At 42.7% G+C, this 26,694-nt stretch overlaps 2 protein-coding genes across 2 annotated transcripts in view; one reads left to right on the top strand and one right to left on the bottom strand.

The window, feature by feature from the left end:
- Positions 1-26,694, top strand: part of ndufb3 (NADH:ubiquinone oxidoreductase subunit B3) — a 306,227-nt gene that overhangs the window by 223,137 nt on the left and 56,396 nt on the right. The gene's annotated exons all lie outside the window — the stretch shown is intronic.
- insig2 (insulin induced gene 2) overlaps positions 13,084-26,694 on the bottom strand; it is an 18,983-nt gene continuing 5,372 nt past the window's right edge. Inside the window, exons 3-6 of the mRNA XM_079618926.1 lie at position 26,694; positions 22,879-23,045; positions 21,839-21,938; positions 13,084-13,879 (exon numbers count right to left, since the gene is read on the bottom strand). The exon at position 26,694 is cut by the window's right edge and continues 124 nt beyond it. Coding sequence (XP_079475052.1) covers positions 13,838-13,879; positions 21,839-21,938; positions 22,879-23,045; position 26,694 — 310 coding nt within the window. The 3' untranslated portion in view covers positions 13,084-13,837. The remainder of the gene's footprint in view (positions 13,880-21,838; positions 21,939-22,878; positions 23,046-26,693) is intronic.

Below are 26,694 nucleotides of genomic sequence, written 5' to 3'. Positions count from 1 at the left end.
ACCTCAACCAGCTGTATCCTCGCAGCCAGTCTTCCCGAAAATGGTGGGTTCGGGTCTTTTTCGCCAAACAAACCTCTGAATCTAAATCATCATCTGACTGTGACACCGTAGACTCTGGCACTGGCACACTAGCCGCAGGTCGGAAGAACGAGTCAATAGTTCGCTTGCTCATAGCTCAGACGCACATATAGCAGGTTGTGATATTTGTCTCTGTCTCCTTCCCTCAGACGTTTACGCTCGATTATCTCTAGGACCCTCCCCCTCCACACATTAGCCACTTACAGTGGCCATTCCCTATTCTTCTCACACTCATTGGCCTGCCACACATTCCGGATTCATTGACGCGCCCCTTCCACGTTTAACGTGTAAAAATAAAAACGAACAGTGGGCAAATTTACTGGTCAAACATGTGCAACTGGGTGTAAAATTCAGTCGCACACACACATTTGGGCGCAGTCTGGAGCCCTGGATAGGGTCCGGGCTTTCCTTCCTGCAGCAAGTGTTGGAGCGAGGGCTGTCTCCCTCCACCCTCAAAGTATATGCTGGCGCTATTTCAGCCTATCACGACCACATAGGAAGTAAGTCGGTTGGGAAGCACGACCTGGTCATCAGGTTCCTTAAGGATTTAAAGATTCTTAAGGACTTAAAGACTTAAAGATTCTGCCTATGAAGGATTTGTTGATGGTCGCATTGGACTCCATGAAGAGGGAAGGGGACCTGCAGGCATTTTCGGTCGACAAATCGTGCCTAGAGTTCAGGCCAGGTGACGCCCACGTGGTACTGAGACCCCGGCCTGGCTATGTGCCCAAGTTCCTACCACTCCTTTCAGGGACCAGGTAGTGAACCTGCAAGCCTTCGCTTTGCTCTGTACGTCCACGCTCTGCGACTGTTCGTGGACAGAACTCAAAGCCTCAGGACCTCAGACGACCAGCTCTTTGTCTGTTACGGAGGCCAGCAGAAGGAAAAGGCTGTCTTCAAGCAGAGATTGGCTCACTGGATAGTGGATGCCATCGTCTTGGCTTACAAAGCACAAGGTGTGCCCTTCCCGCTCAGAGTACACTCAACAAGAAGTGTTGCATCCTCCTGGGCGCTGGCACACGGCGCCTCATTGACAGATATTTGGAGATGAGGGCTGGGCGACACCGAACATGTTCGCTAGATTCTACAGCTTACGTGTTGAGCCGGTATACTCCTGTGTTCTCACTAGGGCTGCACGATATGAGGAAAAGCTGCGATGTGCGATAACATTGTTTAATATTGCGATGACGATATGACTTGCGATAAATGTGATTGTTAACTATACTGTTCCCATGTCTTAGTGCTTTAATAGGTTCTTTGCGTGATAGGTCAAACGTTTATTACCTGCCTGGTTCAGAATACACGATATTAGCGCGATTTTGGCACGATCCGTTTGACGTATGAGTGTCGTGGAGATTCGTAATAACGACAACGGGCTTCGGGACGCAAGATTCGATCGTTTCATCTCGTATAGTGTGTCACAGTGGGCGACAACCTACGTCGCGTCTGCGATGCTTCACGACAGAAAGACTATAGCATGTTTAATTCTTTAACGGTCCTCCACGACGGGTTGAATATGTGAGCGAGACGTGAGTGAGTGCAACAGTGAGTGTGTGTGTGCGCCAGTGAGCGTGTGTGTGTGCGTGAGTGAGTGAGCGAGTGAGTGAGCGAGGGACAGTGAGTGTGTGTGCACGCGATGACTGGTCGGAAAGCAACGTGTAGTCTGACATGTTTCTTGTCCACGACAAGATTTTAGGAGTCAAAAACGTGTAAATTAGTGATAATCTGAACCAGGCATTATTCATCGTGTCAGGCTGTCTGTTGCGATGCGTTCATCGCGGGAGTTCATATCGCGATGACGATGAAAATTCGATGTATCGTTCAACCCTAGTTCTCACCTCAAACAAGGAGAAGCACCGAGAGGCCCGGCACTGTCGGCTTGCTGCACCCTGTACTGTTTTGCTTTTTCCAGAGCAAAAACCTGTCGAGGCGGGCCGCAACGTGCTACGCCTGGCTACATGACGACGAACGTGATCAACTGAAAGGGAAAGTCTAGGTCACGTATGTAACCTTCGTCCCCCGTACCACCGCTGGACGGCCGGGTCACAGGCTCGGCTGCGTTGCACCTGCTGCTTACTATATACTCGCGCTGTGAGGCGGAGCAGCTGATGCAATTATGGTGTGCCAATGTGTATTGGCTCGTTTAGTTATACTCACTCGATGTAGATTGGCTTCTCTAGCGAGATTCCTATTCGTCGGTCACAACGTGGCGTCTCCGTTCCCTCCTTCAGGGAACGAGGGTTACATACGTAACCGAAGACGTTCTTCAAGTTGACATTGTAGAGTCCTTATTAAACCTGACGTTTTTACAGAATTTTTATTTTTTGTTAGAAAATGCAAAGTTCGCACCATTTAACCCCAGTATACAGTGGTATTTTTACCTTTTGAAAATAATAGTTTGATCTCTCTTTAGTGACATTCCAAAAGTCTTTTTTTTTTTACAATTGAAAGAGTATTTGGTCTCTTCTAAAGTCTTTGTCAGTAAAATATAATTTTTATGCTTTATATTGACCTACTCAAGCTCAATATTTCAACTGTTAGTGGAAAAGCGTATAAAATAAATATATTTTTACAATGTTATTTATACAGAAATATTGACTGAATATTGTGGTGCAATCATATTTGATATTTAAAGCTATTAGTGGCCATTTTTACATTTTACATGGTTAATTTTTATATTACTTATCTGCTTTAGTGTCAGGGTTATTAGCAATACATAATTACTGATGATTGCAAGGTTGTTACCACTTATTTAGGATTAGATGTAAGAATCGAGAATCTGAAAAAAAGAATTTATTAAATTTAATTAATGTGAAATCTGGTGAGGAATGCATGTAGTTTATGGCCTGTTGTCGGAGTGTGTGGTGACAGCAGTGTGTGACTGTATCTGTTTCCCACAGTCTCTGTGTGGCTGCTGGTGGCCTCCATACCCCTGACCTCTGACCTTTGCACAGGTGGCTGCCACACCGTTTAAAACCAGTTATCTGACCCTGCTCGCACTGAGGATCTGACCTTTGACCCGACAGGCACCTGCTTTGGGTCTGCAGTGAAGAAGTAGATCTACTGCAGAAGTACATGTCAGAGAAATCTATGCCAAATGTAATATTTTAAGCGCGTATAGTGGTTTGAGTGAGCTAAACTCACAGCATCTCATCTTTGTGCCGGAGGAAATGATGTAGAAGTGATGAGATGTTCAGCACAGGCACAGTGACACCTCATCCACTCCCAGAATCCTCTCTGCTCATGCATGTGAACTTCAGTACATTCAGTCTGCCTTGTAAAAAGCCACACATTATAATTAGAAAAATATATATTTATCTTTGTTTTGGGGTTGAAGATCAGTTTAATTAAAGCGCCTTACATTAAACCACATTATTTACATTCAAATTATTGTGATTTTGTACCATTAGCATTTTTTGTTCTTCAGACAAATAAATAATCACTTTCTGTGTAAGAAAAAAAAAGATCAGTACAATAGGTTAACAATAAAAGCACAATATTTTGTAATTCAAAATGCGTATAAAACACCTGTGAAAAATCAATACAGAATTTTTTTTTTTTACATAGACTGAAAATATTGACCTTGATGAGGCCAATATAAGTGTAAACATAATGAAAGAAGTGATAACTCTTTGAACCATGTCGTTAAAAACATTTGATAATGTCAGAATAATAAAGCATTGCACTGAAGGTTGAAATATCACTATAATGGGGTTGAAAAGAAGGAATAAATAGATATTTTGTATTTTATTTATCTTTTAAAAAATAAAAATGAATCCAAACTGGCTGATATTCTGTTGCAAAAAAAATTGTTCAATAAAATTATTGTTTTATGTTTACCGTTTATTTGCATCACACACACTAAACTAAATTCAATGAATCAAATACTGTTATATTAAATTCAGAATGAGTCTTCTGCTTATGACTGCAACTGTCAGTTATTCCAATGATTTATTGCAGGACATATTCGTGATATTTAACTCCTCTACTCAGCAAGTGGTGTGTTTGTGAATCCAGACAGCGAGTAATAAAGGACAAAAGATGACATATTTGTGGTTGGATTTAAAACTTTTCAAAAGCAGCAGCTGAAATGAGGATGATTAGGTGTGACAGAACTCATGAGGGCTTTGGTTCCAGAGCTTTCCACAGTAGTAACATGCATTCTCACTGACTGGAGCAAATCAGAAACAGAGCTGACCTTTGACCTGATGCGTGCCTGTGTGTGTGTGTGTGTGTGTGTGTGTGTGTGTGTGTGTGTGTGTGTGTGTGTGGACCACTAGCACATGTTTAAATTAAATAATTAAAGTTTACTTGTTCATTCTTGTCAATCAGCGCTCTCTAGTGTTAATGAAGCGTTTCTCTGTCTGTGGTGTTGTCCTATTCTCGTCTGTTTTTGTTTGTAATCTCTATTAACTCATGTGATAATAATAATAATCATCTTATTTGATTTGTATAAAAACTAAAATAATATAACTTAATTATTATATAATTATATAATGTATTATTATTATTATCATCATTATTATAAAATTAATATAATAATTCTTATTAAATATATATATATATATATATATAATATATATTTTTTTTATATAACAACTATTTTATTTGTATAATGTATAACAATAGCCTACTTTATTATTACTATAATTTATTACATTCATAATAATATCAATTGTACATGAGAACAAAAATATATTTTTTTATTTAATGTATAATTATTTATTTTTATCATCATTATAATTGAATTTATATAATATTAATACAAATATATTGTTTAATTTTTATAACAACTAAATATTTCCCCGGGGGTTTCCTCTGTTGGGCTAGGCTCTGGGGTAAATGGACACAGGTGAGTGGTAAGGCTTTAACAGTGAGACATGAAATGAAGGAAGTCTGTAGGGCAGAGGTAACTTTAAGAGACTGCTCTGGATTGATCTTACGGATGATGGTGAAGGGGCCAACATGTCTGGGACTCAACTTCTTGCAGGGCAGGCACAATTCGATGTCACGGGTAGAGAGCAAACCTTCTGTCCTGGTTGGAAAGTGGATGTTTCGGCTCTCCGGGCATCTAGATGGTGATGAGCAGCGCCCTCTCACTCTCTCGGGACCAACGATCGTCTGATGGGACATCCGATGGTTCCCGGGACTAAGGGAACAGTGGAAGCTGGAAGCTGAGTACGCCATAGAAGGGAGTGAGTCCAGTGGCAGGCTGACAGAGGGAGTTCTGTATGTACTCGACCCAGCCTAGGAATTGGTTCCAAGAGTTCTGGTGGCAATGGCAGAGGGTTCTCGGGAAGCACCCGATCTCCTGGATCTTTCTCTCCGTTTGCCCATTCAACTGGGGATGATAGCCTGATGAGAGACTTACGACTGACACAATGCCCTTTGGGATTCCACAATACCGGAGCACATAACAGGAGTTCAGCTGTGACCATGGCTGTGGGCAAACCCTTTAGAGGAATCGGGCGACATGACTCAGGCCTTATCCACACTACTGCGTTTTAGTTTAGAAACGGAAAATTAAAACGAATACGATCTCCGTCCACACCAGCGCTTTAGCTGCGTATTAGAATTGATCTCCGTCCACATTAAAACGACTGAAAAGGCGGATCACGTGACCATTCACCAACACTGGGCATCCGCGTGCCGGTGTAAACAGGCGCATGTAGGCAGTTAGCATTGTAAAATGCAGAATTTACTTGCACAACAGCTGCTAGCAAAGACATCAACGTCAGCAACGCTTGTAATTCGTTATCCATGTTGCAGTCACAAACGTTACGTAGTCCAGGCTGGTTTTGTATGTTTTCTTCCCGGGGACGGGTCATATGATGGGTGGCTGACGAATCCGGGAAGGATATGCCATGACTGATGACACCCAATCACCCGATTCAAAACGCAAAACGGGGTTGGCAGCGTTTCTAAACTTCTCTGTTTTAGGTTTTCGTTTTTGCCGTTGTAGTCTGGACGGGAGGTGCAAACGTAGCAAAAGGTCTCCGTTTCTAAACGAAAACGCAGTAGTGTGGATGGGGCCTTAGAGAATCGGTCAACAAGGATGCATGTGTTACCGTCAGCGGGAGGTGGGTCTGTAGCGAAATCCACTCCTAGGTGTGACCAGGAGCATTGTGGAACGGCGGAGTTTGCCAGATGGCGTGGGCTCTTCTGAGATGGCACAGTCCGTACATCCCTGAATGAACCTTCTCCCGTCCCTTGCCCTGCTGGGCCACCAGAAGTGTTATTATAACAGTGAGAGGCTGCGGTTGGCCCCTGGGTGGCCAGTGCCCACTGAAGGGTGTACAGAGTGAATGAGGTTGGTGCATTGTGTCCTGGGAATATAGGTGCAGCCTGGAGGACACCCCAGCAGAGAGGGCTCAGAGGCATTGGAGGAGGTGAGTTGTTGATCAAGATTGCACTGGATTGGATACATGATGATTTGTCGAGGCAAGACGGGTTCTGGTTCTTTAGATTTCTCCTTTAGATTTCTTCTTTAGAGGAGCATGGAGACATGACAAGGCATCAGCTTTAGCATTTGTTTGTGCCTGGACGATATGAAGCGGAAAAGTTGAAGTGAGTGAAGAATAATGCCCATCTTGCCTGTGTGGGGTTGATTCTCTTTGCATCTCTGAGATTTTGAAGGTTCTTGAGGTTCTCAGTGAGAACAATGAATGGTTCCTTAGCACTCTTTAACCAATGCCCCCATTCCTCTCGAACAAGCAGTTCTCTGTTCCCATTGTCGTTGTTAACCTCCGCCGGGGATAGTTTCTTGGAAAAGAAGGCACATGGATGGATTTGGCCTGGATTCCTCTGCTGCTGACACAGCACCGCTCCTACCCCCAGGGTGAATGCATCGACTTTGACAACGAATGGGTCTGGATGGACCAGGAGCGGTGTGGTGCGTGCTGGTAAAGGCTTCCTTAAGGCTCTGGAAAACTTGTTGGCGGCAGGTGTCCAAGACAGTGACTTGGGCTTGTTCTTCAGGAGGTTGGTTAATGGATTGGTGATGGAGCTGTAGTGCTGGTTGAATCGCCGGTAGAAGTTTGCAAAACCTATGAAGCGTTGGAATTATTTGACACTTGAAGTTGTGGGCCAGTTACTTACCGCATCAACCTTCCCCTCACCCATTGGATGCCGTGTTCACTGATGTTATAACCAAGGAACTGCACTGAGAATTTATGGAAGGAGCACTTTTCAGCATTCAATATGCTGGCAATGCTCGGCCATACTCTGGGATTGCACTAGGATGTCGTTGATGTACCTAGTACGAATCGGTGGATGAAGTCCCAGAGTAGCTCATGCATGAAGTCCTGGAATACGAAGGGGGCGTTGACCAGGCCATATGGCATGACAAGATATTTGTAGTGTCCTGTAGGAGTCACAAAGACAGTCTTCCACTCGTCCTCCTTACGTACTCGGATGAGGTTATACGCACTGCGGCGGTCCAACTTGGTGAACACGGCTGCTCCACAAAGTTTTTCCAGGGCCGCTGGGACGAGGGGAAGTGGATACCTTAACTTGACAGTTATTTTGTTGAGAGCTCTGTAATCAATACAAGGCAGCAAGCATCCATCCTTTATTGAGATGTGGAAGGGTGGATGTAACCTTGCTGAAGAGCTAAAAGAGCTTCAATGTATTCCTCCATGGCCTTCTCTTCTGGAAGTGATAGTGGGTAAATTTAGCCATGGGGCATTGGCTCACCTGGAAAAAGGTCAATGGCAGAGTCCCATGGCCAATGTGGAGGCAACAACGACACTCTTTTGGGGCAGAACACATTACTGAAGGGGGCGTAGCAGGCTGTAATATCCACTGATTGCTGTTCTACAGGGCTCTAATTCACTGGAAATTGTTGTACTGGTCGAGGAAGATGAGGGAAACATCCTAAAAAACAGCTATTGCCCCACTTCAGGACTTCTCCAGTGGTCCAGGATAGGTCAGGGTTGTGTTGCACAAGCCACGGGCGCCCTACTACAATACCAGCGGTGGAATTCTCCAGAACCAGAAAGGGAATTGACTCACTGTGAAACAATCTGACTTACAACTGGAGGGGTCCTACTGTATGTCTCACATGGTTTCTGCAGTGGGGTTTTCCGGTTATCAAATACTTGGTAATGGGTTTCAGTGGACCTATTTTTGAGGTTAAGCTGGCAGCACAGGCTCCCGGAGATTAAATTTCCGGCTGACCCAGAATCGAAGAGAGCGAGATTTGAAAGAGATATCAGAAGCAGTAAGGATGACGTCAGTGGTGAGTGGTTTCATATTGACAGACACAGAGCGAATAGGACATGCAGATATGACCTGCAGCACCACAATATAAACTGGGTCAGCCTCCTCTGCCTATCAGTAAACGTGTGACGAGTATTATCCAGCTGTAAAGCTTCGGGGCCTGGTTCTGGAGAGCTTGTATTCTCTGGCTGGCGAGGAGAATGAGAGGATTGCTGGCCCTGTAGGTCTTCTAAACAGGGCTGCGCACGACGGGCCACACGGGTGTATAACTGGATGAATCTCTCGAGGCTGATGGTGTCGTGGTATGCAGGAGTGTGTGGCTGGAGTTCAGTCCCTGCCGATAGGTGGTGAGGAGCGAGAACTCGTTCCATCCACTGGCTGCAGCGAGTGTTATAAACTTAAGAGCATAGTCATTAACATACATTTTTACTGGACAAAGATGATATAATTGCTCACCAACACATGATTCACCCTCAGGAACTCCAAACACTTTGCGGAAATGAGTGGTGAAACTGTCCAGAGTCTGTGTGACAGGAGCAGCTTGATATTATAGCTTGAATATTGTTTTGCAGTGAAAGCCCCGTCAGCAGTGATATGATGAATATTTATTTACATTTATATAGCGCCTTTCTGGGTACTCAAAGCACTTTACATGGAAGGTGGGAATCTCCTCAACCACCACCAATGTGCAGCATCCACCTGGATGATGCGATGGCAGCCGTATTGCTCCACAACGCCCACCACACACCAGCTTTTACTGGTGGAGAGGAGACAGAGTGATGAAGACAATCAGTATATATATATATATATGTAGGGATGATTAGGAGCCCATGATGCCGGGGTTACACCCCTACTCTTTTTCGAAGGACATCCTGGTATTTGTAATGACCACAGAGAGTTAGGACCTCAGTTTAACGTCTTATCCGAAGGACGGTGCTCTTTGACAGTATAGTGTCCCTGTCACTATACTTGGGCATTAGGACCCACACAGAACACAGGGTGAGCGCCCCCTGCTGGCCTCACTAACACCTCTTCCAACAGCATCCTGGTTTTCTCAGGAGTCTCCCATCCAGGTACTAACCAGGCTCAGCCCTGCTTAGCTTCAGTGGGAAACCAGTCTTGGGCTACAGGGTGATATGGCTGCTGGCAATGAAGGCAATCTTTGCTAGCTCGGTGGTGAAGCGGTGCAACTGCATCTCCAGGGCCAGCAAACATTGCAAGAGAAATACATTGCAATCCTCCGACGAGCCAGAGTGAGCGCTGGGTTGGCCCCGGGACTGGCGACTACTGGTGGTGATCGATGATACGGAAGAGCTGCTTGTGAGTGCTTGAGTGCATCCACGATCTCCTGGAATGGACCCTAGTTGCTTACATTGAAACTGTGTTGGTCTGGCCTTCTTTTACAGAAAATAAATAAATAAATAAATCGATAGTTGTTACTTTATTGAACAATTAAGCAATGTTGGTGAGTATTGTCAACATATATAGTAGTTTGTAGATGGATAACGGAATGATACTCCATACAGTCTTTCCTTTTGCAGATGTAATTGAAGGAGCAAACATCTTAATGGCTTAATCAGATGAGTAACAACAGCACAGAAGACACTGGAAACACTGGGGAACAGGAAGAAGATGGAGACTCGTTACATGGAGAGAACCGGTAAGTAGTCTGTAGCAATAACGAGACCAGACAAAGTGGCTGTGTGAGTTGTGTGCAGAGGGAGATAAACAGTGCTCACATTTACAAAGAAAGCCTGGTGGCGTTACCATGCTTCAAATGATATTTCCATACCATGATGATACTGAATTACTGGAAACTTGCAGGTGTGAGCAGGACATTACTGCTCTAAATGACCTAAAACTGTTTCTCACTTCTATGAAATTAGAGTGATTCAACTAACATGTCATGACTCATGATCAGCGCTGACTGTCATGTTTTGTGAGCTTGTCATGCCGTCCAGCAGATCCTTCCTAATGAAGAAGCCTGTGCGGTTCAAGTCCGCTGGTTTCCACTTCAGAGCCCAGGAACACACTGCAGGAGATCTTCACCTGAGCCGTCTGTGATGTGCTGTGTGCTGAGGAGAACGAGGCCTGCTGTCAGCTGTCAGAAACAAAGAAGCACTCGTCAGCACTCGCAGGAAAACAAGCCCGCTGGACTAATGTGTGTGTGTCTGAACAGCCTTTAGTGGTCAGATGCTCAGAGATCAGACGGAGAGTCTCCCCTGCTTTTTGAAGGCTGTAGCCTACTCATATTTTTTGAGAGATGTTTTGTGAGGAAAGAGGAATGACGGATCTTTATGTATGTTTAGTATACACACACACACACACATATTATATATATATTATACTAGGGCTGGGGGAATTACGCTAATATTTGCGATTCATTTGAGATGTTTAACACATTAAAAAAAACAGATATTGAATGAATGATGGATAACATTTTATTTTAAAATTTGATGGATGGCAAATTTGATTTGCCTCGTTTTGATCACTTCCTGTTTTCAAGCTGCTACAGTGAGTGTGCCGAACCAAGTCCCCCTGTCATGATGGAGAAGGACAAGGATGGAGTTTTAGGAGGAATGTTTGCATTTAAAAAGTTGCCTACAATTAGCAAAGCTGAATTCAAATACCATAGAAGATGGATCCACGAACCTTATTGGCAGAAAAGGGCATTTTCCAAGCGTTGACCAAGCGTTGAAGGGTCGTCTCCGCCCTGGCCGCCTCCCGAAGGGTCGTCTCCGCCCTGGCCGCCTCCCAAAGGGTCGTCTCCGCCATGGCCGCCCGAGGGGGTCGTCTCCGCCATGGCCGCCTCCCGAAGGGTCGTCTCCGCCCTGGCCGCCCGAGGGGTCGTCTCTGCCATGGCCGCCCGAGGGGTCGTCTCTGCCATGGCCGCCCGAGGGGTCGTCTCCGCCATGGCCGCCCGAAGGGTCATGTCTTCCTTGTTCAGTTTTCCCGCTCCTCGTTAGTCTTCAGTTGTTTCACCTGTGTCTAGTTTATCATCATCTGTGTCACCTGTTTTCAGTTAATCATGTTTATCAGTGTTTACAGTTCCTTCAGTTCAGTCAGTCCTTGTTTGTTCTACTTTGTATTTAGTGTGTGTGTGTTCATCCTGCCTGCCTATCTGTACCTGTAGATTATATTTGTTAGTAAAATGTTTGCATTGGAACTTTGGACTCCTCTTCCTCTTCTGGCTGCACCACACCGTGACACTATTTTAAATTCTAACAGAATATTAAAAATATCTTTATTTGTGTTTTAAGGACAAACAGCATCTTACGGGTTTGGAACGACATGAGCTTGAGTGATTGATGACAGAATATTTGGCTGAACTTATGCTTTAAGAAAGAAGAATTTTTGAGAAAAATTAAACCCACCCTGAGAAAAAAAAAATGGTTGCAAAAAGCAACTTTCCAAACATATTGGCGAATGCATTGTTGCACAAAATATCCATTCATTCGTTTATCATTGAGTGTTCAACCTGGTGAAAAACTAAAAATGAAAACCTAGTTTGAATGAATCCAGAAGTCACGAGGAGAGATAAATGGCAAACAGCTGTGTGAGTAAATGCACTGGTTCACACTTGCTTCACACACTCTGAAACTGAGAAGAATGGATTAACTCGAGCGCAAAGCAGATATTCTGCATTAACTTTCACAGAGCGAGCCGGAGTGTGAGTGTGTGTGTGTGTGTGTGTGTGTTTGAGGCCGCAGTCATATTTTTGCCAGATAACTGTCCGTGGAGAGCTGGAGATCACTGGTTGTTCAGGCTGTGAGCAGTTGCATGGGACCACACACAGACTGACACACACACACACACACACACACACTGACACGGTTAAATCCATTAAACTGGGATTACAGCAGTCAGTGTTACTGAGATATGGAGGAACCAGTGATGCTGAACATCACCCTTTAAATCCACACACACACATTGGGTTTCCATGCTTAATAGGGACTTTCCATAGAGATATGGCCTATGGTCACCACCTCAAACGCACAGAGAAGTCCAAATTACACAATTCCCCATCGTAAGTACACATTGATGGCCTAAGACACGAAACGAGTGGTTTGTGTGAGAAAACGAACAGTATTTATATCGTTTTTACCTCTTGTACACAGCCACGTCCAAGTGATCTGAGGGTGCGCGCTTCCAATAGCAAGAGACGTGCAGGGTTAAACAGTCACTGATTGTAGAATAAAATCCTCAGAAACCAAAATAAACATTATTATAATATTAAACACACAAATTAATTTCAAAGAAAGTCTCTTTTAATAATGCAGATAACAAACATGTGACTTCAACCTCAAAAAACAGTAAATGTGGTTAAATACAAACCTTGGATCAAGTAATCGCCAAAGCATGAGAAAACATGCAGTTTCTGACGTCTCGGATAATTACAATTATTTCAGCTGTAAAAGATCATTGTTAACACTTCATCAAATATGCTGATCCCACATCGTACTCAATATCTCAGAAAATGTCCTCGCAAATACAAAGAGGAAAGATAATACAAAAAACTCCCTTAATTAATCCAAAATCAGTGCGCCGCTTACCTTGAGCTCCAGTACATCTCGCTTCAATCAGGACTGGCCAACGATTCAGCGCATCCAAAATAAACTTTGTGTTTACATGTGTGTGTGTACTGTGTATAATTATTTTGTATATATAAATACACACACATGCATGCATTTAAGAAATACTTGCATACTGTATATATATTTATATCATATATAAAATATATATTTTATATATATATATATATATATATATATATATATATATATATATATATATATATATAATAAATCTTAAATATATACATGCATGTGTGTGTATTATACACAGTACACACACATATATTATGTGTAAACAAACTTTTATTTTGGATGCGATTAATCGTTGCCCAGCACTAATTTTAAGGCTTAGGTAATAATCAATGGAATGTCATTAAAATCATTTAGTTTTTATTCTGAAGCCTAAACGGACGTTTATATAAGTGATTTCTGAGTGTAAGGATGCGTCGTTCAGTCGAAACGGAGGAGATGTTTGGGTCGAGCAGGGGTTGATCAGGTCATTACATCACATTAAAGTATTGCAGTTGTAATAAACCGCTTGTTGAACAGTCCCAGCTGAGTACGGTGATGCTCTGCCGCCCACTAGTGCTGGACATGTGCTGTGATATGTAACAGTTGAGAGATTCCCCCTCATAATAACTCATATTCCTGGTCTGGGTTCTGATGAATGAGATGCGGTGGTGTTCTGTCCAGACGTCTCGGCACAGAGGAACAACACGTGGGAAAACCATATTCTCTGATGGACTGTGTTTTGTCTCTGCATGTGATGTGTCTAAATATTCAGTCAATGTATCGTCCATCTCACAGTCCTGCGGTCATGAGGACAGTCCTGCGGTTCGACCAATCAGAGTCCGTTTGGCACTTCACTGCATCTCAGCGCTGGCGCAGACGGTGTGGCACACACACACACACACACACGCCTCGCTGCTTCTCCTGGTTTTCTGTGTGTGTGCAGAGGATTCTCCTCAGTCCTGATGACTCTTTTCCTGACTGACTTTGTACTCGTACTGCAGGAAATACAGAAACACAAATCAATGCACAGCTTACAGTTTCAGAAGCAGCAGACGGGCCTTTTCACAATTGTAAGAGCTTCCAAAATTGGGTAATGCATTAATCATTTGCATATGATATATTGCTTTGTAAAAAAGAGAAAGAAAAGAGAAGACTTATTAACCTAACCTTATATACTCAAAATGCATTACAAGTAACATGCATTATGTAATCAGATTACTTTTTGGATTTAATCCAAATAGTAATTTAATAATAAAGTAACAAATTACTTTATAAATGTACATATTAATATTTGATTTACTTTTAAAAAAAGAAAAGAAATGCAGATTACTTTTCAGTTGAATTCATTTGAGTAAACATTTTGAAAGCACTGAATTGAAGTTTTCTTGCCACTAGAAACAAACATTTTGAAGGCAAATTCGAAATATAAATGTACGGTAATCAGAATAACATGCATAATATTAAAGATGAACGAGGAACTGTGAGTTTACCATCGCGGCTATTTAATTACAACAAACGGGTAAATACCGGTCTATATGGGTCCACGAAACCAGTCCGGCTCTGAGTCAGCACGGTGAACACCACTGTATGCACACGGAGATATATCACAACTTATAGCACAGTTTCTGACGCTAAAATTAGCTTCTCGTTCAGCTCGCCTCTGTCAGAGAGTGACGGATGATCACACGATCCACTGACTTCACTCCTATTGGTTGTCGCTCCCGAAAGTCGCTCTTCATTTGCATAAAGTTAAACAGATCCAGAGAATGTCTAAAGGTGTGTGCACCATAGATATTATATAGAGACTAGATGCCCTATTGGCCGCTGGGCACTGAGAAATACGGCCGCCATCTTAAACCGGTCGTACTCCTAGTTTCGTTGCTTAGCAGCAGTTAGATTCCAGAGCACTGTGGAGCATTTTCCTGTTCTAATCGGCGGACCATCGCAAATAGGGCCCGGGATTACTTTTAACAAGTACATTTGAACATTACCGTACTTTTGGTTGTATTTTGTGAATAGAATATTACCAGATAATTGAGAAGGAGCAAGGATCTTTGATATTACTGGACTGAAATCGTAGCCAGCTAACGTTAGATATTATGTTTACTGCACCAACAGGTGTTCTGACGGAACATCATACCCATCAGAATGGGATACCTTCGGTTAATGCGCATGCGCTACAGTGAAATTTGTGGAATTGCGCATGCGTTACATTTAAACCATAATTTCAGCATACCTAAGATTACAAGTGGTAAGTGTTTGTGTATTATATCGCATAATATATACACATTACCTAATTGAAGGGTATGCTGTTTTGATAGCCCCTGGTTTAATAAAAATACAGTTAATAAAGGGGTATGCTATGTTGATAGCCCCTTGTTTAATAAAAATACAGTTTCTACAGGGGTATCAAAACAGCATACCCCTGTAGAAACTCTATTTTTATTAAACCAGGGGCTTTAAAACAGCATACCCCTTTATAAACTGTATTTTTATTAAACCAGGGGCTATCAAAACAGCATACCCTTCACAAACACTGGTATGCTTTTTTGATAAAGTAGGCTACATTGACAGAACCCGCTATAAAACTCAACTTCCGGTATGCTATTCTGACAAAGTATGCTACATCGACAGAACACCGGCATGGAGAGGTTGGGTAAGTTAAAGTAATAATTACAAGAGCTTCTCGGTTATCAGATACAAGCATTCAACGGCCCTGTAGTAAACATATATAAATATAGGTTATTTGTGTTTGCGCACGTGATATCAGGAAGCAATGTAACGTTAATAACGTTACCTGTGTAATACACACATGACGGCGATGCGCAAATCGAGTGTGTGTGTGTGTGAGTGTGAGAGAGAGAGTAAGTGTGTGTGTGTGTGTGTGTGTGTGTGTGTGTGTGTGTGAGAGAGAGAGAGAGAGAGAGTAAGTGTGTGTGTCACAAATCATTAGTTTCTTCAACTTATTAAAATATCTTACTTTACTGCAATTAGGCCTATCTGTTTCTGCTTCTTTATCATATTTATAGTGTGTGATTTATAAAATACCTTAACTGTTATATCCTACATCACATATTTTGATTTTGGACGTCTGGTCACTTTATATCTTATATCAGAATATTATATTACTGTTAAGCCTACTATGAATATTAAAATATGCCGAACCATGTGTCCTGTATCATAGCTACATGAATGACATTTGCAGAAAACAAACGCACGTGAAAATCAGTTGGGTATTCAGTGAGATATGATTAATTAAATGCGCTGACAGCTCATTGCACCTGCCATACAGATTACACTGAGTGGAGCGGGTGACCGGTTTAAGATGGCGGCCCCACGGCTCGACCGCGCTAATAGGCAGTAGCGGTCGATAGGGCGTCTATCTATATGATGTCTATGGTGTGCACACTACAAGCGACAAAGCGACACGTTACCATTCATTTCAATGGGGAGCGGGCGTTTTCCGGCGACACGCGCGATCGCGGCCGTTGGCGACCTGATGGGGCGTGTCTGGCGACGCGACAAAGTTGAGATCTGTTTAACTTTATGCAAATGAAGAGCGACTTTCGGGAGCGACAACCAATAGGAGTGAAGTCAGTGGAGCGCGCGTGATCATCCGTCACTCTCTGACAGAGGCACGTTGAACGAGAAGCTAATTTTAGCAGTCAGAAACTGTGCTATAAGTTGTGATATATCTCTGTGTACATACAGTGGTGTTCACAGGACTGACTCAGAGCCGGATTGGTTTCGTGGACCCATATAGACCGGTATTTGCCCGTTTGTTGCAATTAAATAGCCGCGATGGCAAAAAGCACTCACAGTTTCTCGTTCATCTTTAATATTATGCATGTCATGTACTGATTCCATTTATATTTCGAATATATTTCCATAACATGCATAATATTAAAGATGAACGAGAAACTGTGAGTGCTTTTTGCCATCGCGGCTATTTAACTGCAGCAAACGGGCAAATACCGGTCTATATGGGTCCACGAAACCAATCCGGCTCTGAGTCAGTACTGTGAACACCACTGTATGCACACGGAGATATATCACAATTTATAGCACAGTTTCTGACTGCTAAAATTAGCTTCTCGTTCAACTTGCTTCTGTCAGAGAGTGACGGATGATCACGCGCGCTCCACTGACTTCACTCCTATTGGTTGTCGCTCCCGAAAGTCGCTCTTCATTTGCATAAAGTTAAACACATCTCAACTTTGTCGCGTCGCCAGACACGCCCCATCAGGTCGCCAACGGCCGCGATCGCGCGTGTCGCCGGAAAACGCCCGCTCCCCATTGAAATGAATGGTAACGTGTCGCTTTGTCGCTTGTAGTGTGCACACACCTTAATAAGGGGAGAAGGTTCACTCTCGCTACACTTCCGGCTTCTGACTGGTTGCAGTTCCACTCTGATTCCATATGAGGGCGCTCACAGGACGAGTGCAGAATGAATGGAGGTCTATGGAGCTATACCCCTCAAAATCCACTTTTCTCAAGATATAATTTTTTGTCTAGTAATTTGAATGTTGTATTCGAAAGGAGATGCAAAGAAATTGCAAATTGCTGGGTGTTATATTTTTTAGAGTCACTTATTTGCTTTAAAAAGTCTTTCAAAATGTCAATGACGTCATACACATCGTACGACCAGAGATACTGCTTTACGGCAATCCTTCAGTCACTTTGTGCTTTCAGCTCTGCACTTTCTTTTCTCTCGAGGCATCGCCAGCACAGCGGACACAGGTAAACACACGTGCTAGAAGAGTTTCTGCTAGAATACATTCTGTTCCCGCTTCGGATGCCATGATGCCATCAAGCGGTATCTCTGGTCGTAACCAGTCCTTCACTGACCAATCAGCGTTCATTAGCAGAATGCTAGCGTGTTATGGGCAACAACAACTCAACCTGTAAGAAATCGAAAGGACATAAGTACTCGTTCATTCAATTTTCGACCTATAACCCATGTTGAACTTGCCAAACCTACAATCAAATCTGAGATTTCTCCACGGCAATCGGGTGAAAGAGACAAATTTAGACGTCTAGCCCCATAGACTCCCATTCATTTTGCACTCATGGGCGATCGCCCCCAGTGGAACTCTGGTGGAACTACAACCAAAATTCGGTACAATAGGACTTAATAGGGAGTGAACAGGCTCTCCGTAGACGGGCTCTGACAGATCTCAGCTTTGTCGCGTCGCCAGACACGCCCCATCAGGTCGCCAACGGCCGCGATCGCACGTGACGCCGGAAAACGCCCGCTCCCCGTTGAAATGAATGGTAACGTGTTGCTTTGTCGCTTGTAATTTTAACGCAGCTAGTCTGACACACATCGCTCTAGAAGTCAGGAAATATTATAAGTGCTAAGAATATTAATATTCTGCCCCCCGCTTTCACAGTCTAGTCTCAGACTAAAATGCATGTTTGAGCCGGTTTAACTGAAAGCAATATATCGTAAAATATGTCAGTTATTGTTTTATCTCAAGATACACATCAGTAATGTTTGTTTCGAAGGCACGATTATTAAAGCTGCTTAAACGTCCTGATTGAACAAAGGCCTCTAAGCCTCTGTGACACTGGCCTAACTAACTCTCCCTAACACAGTGTGCTCCTCTGCTCACCAAGGATGCGTTTATTTGATCAAAAATACAGTAAAAACAGTGATTTGTCAAATATTATTATAATGTAAAACGGATGTTTTCTATGTGAATATACAGTAAAGTGTAATTTATTCCTGTGATCAAAGCTGAATGTTCAGCATCATTACTCCAGTCTTCAGTGTCACATGATCCTTCAGAAATCAGTATAATATGATGATCTGATGCTCAAGAAACATTTATGATTATTATTATTAATGTTGAAAACAGATGTGCCGCTTCATATTTATGTGGAAACCTATTTATTTTTTATGAATACAAAGCATTTACTTGAAACAGAAATCTTTTGTAAGATTATGATGTGCCTTTATTCACACTCTCTCACACACTCTCACACACACTCACACTCTCTCACACATCTCACACACTCTCACACACTCTCTCACACACACTCTCACACACTCTCACACACACTCTCACACACACTCTCTCACACACTCACACACACTCTCTCACACTCTCTCACACTCTCTCACACACTCTCACACACACTCTCACACACTCTCACACACTCTCACACACTCTCTCACACACTCTCTCACACACTCTCACACACTCTCACACACTCTCACACACACTCACTCACACTCTCTCACACACACTCACACACACTCTCACACACTCTCACACACTCTCACACACACTCTCTCACACACTCTCACACACTCTCACACACTCTCACACACTCTCACACACACTCTCACACACTCTCACACTCTCACACACACTCACACACTCTCACACACACACTCACACACACTCACACACACTCACACTCACACTCACACTCACACACACTCACACTCACACTCACACTCACACTCACACTCACACTCACACTCACACACACACACACACTCACACACACTCACACACACTCACACACACTCACACACACACACTCACTCACACACACTCACACACACTCGCACAACTGTGGGTTAGAGCAGATGATGTGAGAGTTTACCCAGTGTTGCCACAGTTACTTTGAAAAAGTAATCAGATTACTGACTACTGATTACTCCTTTAAAAAGTAACTTAGTTACTTTACAGATTACTTGATTTTAAAAGTAACTAAGTTAGATTACAAGTTACTTTATTAGTTACATTCAGCAGCAGCCGACACCCCCGCCGCCTCAACATAAAAATGACAACCGGTTTTGCTAACACTCACTTTTTTGGAAGTGCATTTTTAACAGTAACTTCAACAATGTATCTCCTAACATTTTAAGTTGAACTTAAAAACTATTTCCTGAAAAAAATACATGTTTTTATAAAAAATTTGTAAATAAAGATAGTCTTTCTTGACTTCACTTAACATAAATAGCCTACATGTTTTTTTTTTTTTTTATAAAATAATGACAGTCTTTCTTGACCCGACTCCAAATGTTTCTTCAAATTTGATGTAGTTTTTTTTTTTTTTTTGTAGCTAGATAGGTGACGCGTTCATGTAATGTAGGCCTAAGGGTGGCGTTGCCAATAAAGCACCTACAAGCTCACAAAGAACCGGCAAAATTAATGATTATGAATATGTCATATATACCAAGAAGACATTTTAATTGTTTATAAATAAAGAAGTGTTTTCTGTCAGTGTCGGCTGCAAAGATGAAGTTGACGATGCTGACTGACTTGCGATCTTCACTGTAGTGAACGCGCCAGAGAGAAATGCACATTTTATACGGATTACATAAGCAGAGAGCAGTCTGTTTTCGTTTCGAATTGTTCTGTTTAAAAGTAGACATTTCAATATAAAAATAGCCTCTGTGTCGTGATTATCTATGGTCTGCTATATTTAGCCTAGGCTACTTCTTATTTATTAAATCCAGGCAATTGGTCGATGAAACATTGATTAAAATTAAGATACAATTAAAGGTAGGGTAGGTAGGATTTATATAAAAACTTTTTACCAAATTTGATTAAACTTTCTATATATATCAATGCATAATTAAAATGTAAGTACTCTGATAAAAAGAGTATAAAAATCGAGTGACTCTAGACCGTTTAATCTTCATTAAACACAGCTCATTATTTCCATTCGGGACGAATCACAGGATTGGCTTGCGCGACTGTCACTCTCCGTCGCCATGACTACCGCCGTTATTACTGGCTCTGCCCACGTGCGCGCAGTCGCGCACCCGTTTTTAGGTGGGAGTGAATGGAATTAATGAGCTGTGTTTAATGAAGATTAAACGGTCTAGAGTCACTCGATTTGTATACTCTTTTTATCAGAGTACTTACATTTTAATTATGCATTGGTATATAAAGACAGTTTAAACAAATTTGAATAAAAGTTTTTTTTAGACAATTCTGACCTACCCTACCTTTAATACAAAACCAAATTCACTTTAAAGAAATGCTTTGTGCGTTCGGTTTGAGGTCTCTGTGAAAAAGCAGTAGCCTATTTTAGTGCCGCTTTCAGAGCGGTCACGTCCAACGGAGAACTGTCGCGTCCGTAACATTGTTTTTTCCTCATAAATGTGAACACGAAAAATAAAATAAAAATGGATATTTTATGTTCTCTGGAGAGCCAACCCTTCTTCATCCGGTGGGTAGTATTACTTTTGGTTTGCGCAGTGTATTTCTCTCATATTAGGCTAAAACGCATGTGTGACTGATATTGTTCTAATGTCTGGACTTCTTTATTAAGGGAGTATGGATATATAAACAGACGTTTCAATATATTGGTATATTAAATGCATTTTCTGATCATTTATACTTCATTATATTATATTTAAAGTTTTTTTTTACTGCAAATGTCACGTCCATAACGGTGGAATTGCCTGATTTTAAAGAATTTATCCTCAACTAGTTTTGTGGTGTAGGTCTACGTATTTTATAATGTTGACTTCAAATAATACTAATAGTAATTTAAAGATGTGCATTGGATCTGGACGGGACGGATAACTCTGGGAGTTGCAAGGGGTGTTTCGCGATTCTGCCTTCTCACACCGCGACACAGGTTCGTGGATCTGAGTGTTGCAATTTCGGTTTCATATCGCATTACAGCCCTAATTTTTACTGAGGAAAATGGCAAAAATAGTAACTCACAGTGACTTGGATAAGTAACTTTAATCTGATTACTGGATTGGAAATAGTAACGCGTTAGATTACTCGTTACTGAAAAAAGTGGTCAGATTAGAGTAACGCGTTACTATGTAATGCGTTACCGGCATCACTGAGTTTACCAGAGCGAGCTGTCGTCCGATGTTCCCCACGGTTATCACACACACACACTCACACACACACACACTCACACTCACACTCGCACAACTGTGGGTTAGAGCAGATGATGTGAGAGTTTACCAGAGCGAGCTGTCGTCCGATGTTCCCCACAGTTATCACTCCTGCGAAGAAGATACAGGGCAGCCAGGACCGGATGTAGAGGAAGTCAGGAGAGGTGTATCTACACACACACACACACACACATAAAACCATAGATGTTTGCTCTCATAATAAACAGAGCGTTACGTCTGTTGGTGTGGACGTTAAAGGAGTAGTTCACTTCAGAATTAATATTTCCTGATAATTTACTCTCCCGACGTCATCCATGATGTTCAAGTCTGTCTTTCTTCAGTGGGAAAGAAATGCAGGTTTTTGAGGAACACACTCCAGGATGTTCTCCATATAGTGACTTCAACGGTTATCAACGGGTCGAAGGTCACGATGTGAGTTTCAGTGCAGCTTCAAAGTCTCCACACAATCCAGCCGAGGAATAAGAGTCTTATCCAGACACACCAGCGGACATTTTATAAACAAAATAAACATTTATATACTTGTATCCACTAATGCTGGTCTCGCACGTGTGTTAATCACGTTGAAAGGTCACGAAGGCGGAAGTACAGTCCCAGAGTTTACAGAGACAACGTGCAAAGACTAAATCAAACGCCCTTTTCAAAAATAAATGAATAATAAAGGGTAAAACAATGATCTCGGATGATTTTGAAGTTGAGTTTTTCAGCCTTCCCTACATTTCAACCTGATTACGTAATGTGTGAACGTGCAAGATGAGCATTTGTGGTTAAAAAGTTTATAAAATGTCCGCTGGTTTGTCCAGATAAGACTCTTATTCCTCGGCTGGATCGTGTGGAGACTTCGAAGCTGCACTGAAACTCACATCGTGACCTTCGACCCGTTGATAACCGTTGAAGTCACTATATGGAGAACAATCCTGGAGTGTGTTCCTCAAAAACCTGCATTTCTTTCCCACTGAAGAAAGACAGACTTGAACATCGTGGATGACGTCGGGGAGAGTAAACTATCAGGATTATGATTTCTGACGTGCACTCCTCCTCCAGTTCAGTGGCTTCTGTGATGTGGCATGATGAGGACACGCGTGGACTCACTGAAAGACGCCGTTGTACACCAGCAGCTGAGTGGCCAGTGTGGCGAGAGTAGCGATGACGACGCCGAGGCCGAAGCCGCTGCGCGAGCGGTCGAACGTCCACCACAGGCCCACGGACAGCGCCGCCAGCGTCAGCGACAGCTGCACGTTATTCACGAAGTCCACCTTCTGGCGGACACAGAGTTAAAGAAACACTCGCACAAGAGCGCCGGCGTCACGGCTGCAGGACAAACCTGCATTTGAGCAAGTACAGCTCCTGAGTCCTGAAGTCAACGGGCTTTTGAACGAGATCTTGGTTAAATATGAACCATATCAAGATATTTTCTCACTGTATTCTAACACAAAAACGACACAACAGTAAAAGCCGCTTGTGATGTTCTAAAAGCTTTCACTTTCGGCGGTTGCTAAAAAATTTCTAAACATGTAAACTCACTAGTCCACTTTCACATCATTGTGTATCGTTTATTCCAAATCAAACTTTTAGAGAATTAAAAAAAAAAAAGAGACTTGTTGAAGCCTAAAGTTTCCTTATGCTATTTTAAAATCTCCTCATTTTGTTAAGCAGGTTTAGATCCAAAGCATCAGCTCTTATCTCGGTGTCTAAAACGGTTTGATGAAGGACCCCGCCTTTCTGAGAACTGCTCTGCTCTGATTGGTTAGATGACCCAGTCTGTTGTGATTGGTCTCCTCTGCTCTGATTGGTCAGATGGCCCAGTCTGTTGTGATTGGTCTACTCTGCTCTGATTGGTCAGATGGTCCAGTCTGTTGTGATTGGTCTACTCTGCTCTGATTGGTCAGATGACCCAGTCTGTTGTGATTGGTCTACTCTGCTCTGATGGGTCAGATGACCCAGTCTGTTGTGATTGGTCTACTCTGCTCTGATTGGTCAGATGACCCAGTCTGTTGTGATTGGTCTCCTCTGCTCTGATTGGTCAGATGGCCCAGTCTGTTGTGATTGGTCTACTCTGCTCTGATTGGTCAGATGACCCAGTCTGTTGTGATTGGTCTACTCTGCTCTGATGGGTCAGATGACCCAGTCTGTTGTGATTGGTGAACACTAAATTATCTAAAATGACAGAGTGTGTTAAAGATATAAAATATTGGATGACGTGTAATTTTCTTCTATTAAATTCAGATAAAACGGAGGTATTACTGATTGGTCCAAAAAACTGCCCACAAAACCTCTTACAATACAACCTTAATCTAGATGGACGTCCTGTTACTTTATCCTCTACAGTAAAAGACCTGGGTGTTATACTAGACCGCAACTTGTCTTTTGAAAATCATATTTCAAATGTCACAAGAACAGCCTTTTTCCACCTTAGAAACATTGCTAAGCTACGTAACATGCTATCAGTTTCTGATGCAGAAAAGTTAGTTCATGCATTCATGACCTCGAGACTAGATTACTGTAATGCTTTATTAGCTGGTTGTCCTGCATCCTCAATAAATAAGCTACAGTTAGTCCAAAATGCAGCCGCTAGAGTTCTTACTAGGTCAAGAAAATATGATCATATAACACCAATTTTATCATCTCTACACTGGTTACCTATTAAGTTCCGTATCAATTACAAAGTATTGTTACTGACCTATAAAGCCCTAAATGGTTTAGCTCCTGTGTATTTAAGAGATCTTCTATCGCCATATATTCCATCGCGCTCTTTAAGATCACTAAATTCGAGGCTTCTGGTCGTACCTAGGATATCTAAGTCCACTAAAGGAGGGAGGGCGTTTTCACATCTAGCTCCTAAACTCTGGAATAGCCTTCCTGATATTGTCCGAGGCTCAGACTCGCTCTCCCAGTTTAAAACTAGATTAAAGACGCATCTCTTTAGCCAAGCATTCACATGATGCATCTCATACCTTTTATACTACAGTTAAATCAGATCAAATGCATTCATATTATGAACAGCAGCTACGCTAATTATTTCCCATCTGCCTTTTTTTGTTGTTATCTCGGGACGCCTGTCCCTATAACTCAAATAGAGTTTGTCAGCTCCAGTTATGTATCCAGCCTCTCATGGAGACTTCAGATGCCCCAACGCCTGTGATGAGACGACTCGACGCCTGTGAAGAGACGACCCAACGCCGGCGATATGTTATGCCCTAAATTTCATGATTAACTAACTGTATTTTTGTATGTATATTTTTGAAATGCATTTTCTGTAAAGCTGCTTTGAAACAATGTGTATTGTGAAAAGCGCTATACAAATAAACTTGAATTGAATTGAATTGAATTGGTCTACTCTGCTCTGATTGGTCAGATGACCCAGTCTGTTGTGATTGGTCTCCTCTGCTCTGATTGGTCAGATGGCCCAGTCTGTTGTGATTGGTCTACTCTGCTCTGATTGGTCAGATGGTCCAGTCTGTTGTGATTGGTCTACTCTGCTCTGATTGGTCAGATGGTCCAGTCTGTTGTGATTGGTCTACTCTGCTCTGATTGGTCGGATGACCCAGTCTGTTGTGATTGGTCTACTCTGCTCTGATTGGTCAGATGACCCAGTCTGTTGTGATTGGTCTCCTCTGCTCTGATTGGTCAGATGGCCCAGTCTGTTGTGATTGGTCTACTCTGCTCTGATTGGTCAGATGGTCCAGTCTGTTGTGATTGGTCTACTCTGCTCTGATTGGTCGGATGACCCAGTCTGTTGTGATTGGTCTACTCTGCTCTGATTGGTCAGATGACCCAGTCTGTTGTGATTGGTCTACTCTGCTCTGATGGGTCAGATGACACAGTCTGTTGTGATTGGTCTACTCTGCTCTGATTGGTCAGATGACCCAGTCTGTTGTGATTGGTCTCCTCTGCTCTGATTGGTCAGATGACCCAGTCTGTTGTGATTGGTCTCCTCTGCTCTGATTGGTCAGATGAACCAGTCTGTTGTGATTGGTCTACTCTGCTCTGATTGGTCAGATGAACCAGTCTGTTGTGATTGGTCTCCTCTGCTCTGATTGGTCAGATGAACCAGTCTGTTGTGATTGGTCTCCTCTGCTCTGATTGGTCAGATGACCCAGTCTGTTGTGATTGGTCTACTCTGCTCTGATTGGTCAGATGACCCAGTCTGTTGTGATTGGTCTACTCTGCTCTGATTGGTCAGATGACCCAGTCTGCTGTGATTGGTCTCCTCTGCTCTGATTGGTCAGATGACCCAGTCTTTTGTGATTGGTCTCCTCTGCTCTGATTGGTCAGATGAACCAGTCTGTTGTGATTGGTCTACTCTGCTCTGATTGGTCAGATGACCCAGTCTGTTGTGATTGGTCTCCTCTGCTCTGATTGGTCAGATGACCCAGTCTGTTGTGATTGGTCTACTCTGCTCTGATTGGTCAGATGACCCAGTCTGTTGTGATTGGTCTACTCTGCTCTGATTGGTCAGATGACCCAGTCTGTTGTGATTGGTCTACTCTGCTCTGATTGGTCAGATGACCCAGTCTGTTGTGATTGGTCTACTCTGCTCTGATTGGTTAGATGGCCCAGTCTGCTGTGATTGGTCTCCTCTTCTCTGATTGGTCAGATGGATCAGTCTGTTGTGATTGGTCTCCTCTACTCTGATTGGTCATATGACCCAGTCTGTTGTGATTGGTCTCCTCTACTCTGATTGGTCATATGACCCAGTCTGTTGTGATTGGTCTACTCTGCTCTGATTGGTCAGATGGCCCAGTTTTTTATTTTTTTAATAATCCGTTTCACTCGGATGTACGTCACAATATGAAAGAAACAATCTGTGGCTGCTTGCGTAGACTGGATAACAGTTGCCCAGCTGGACAGAATGGGTGTTACAGGAGGTCAGGGATGAGAAGTGAGATGTTGTGAGAGAAGGATACA

This window comes from Phoxinus phoxinus (assembly GCF_949152265.1).
Source record: "Phoxinus phoxinus genome assembly, chromosome: 7".
Taxonomy (NCBI): Eukaryota; Metazoa; Chordata; class Actinopteri; order Cypriniformes; family Leuciscidae; genus Phoxinus; species Phoxinus phoxinus.
Note: the sequence above shows the minus strand (reverse complement) of the source record. Positions and strands in the feature narration are given on the sequence as shown.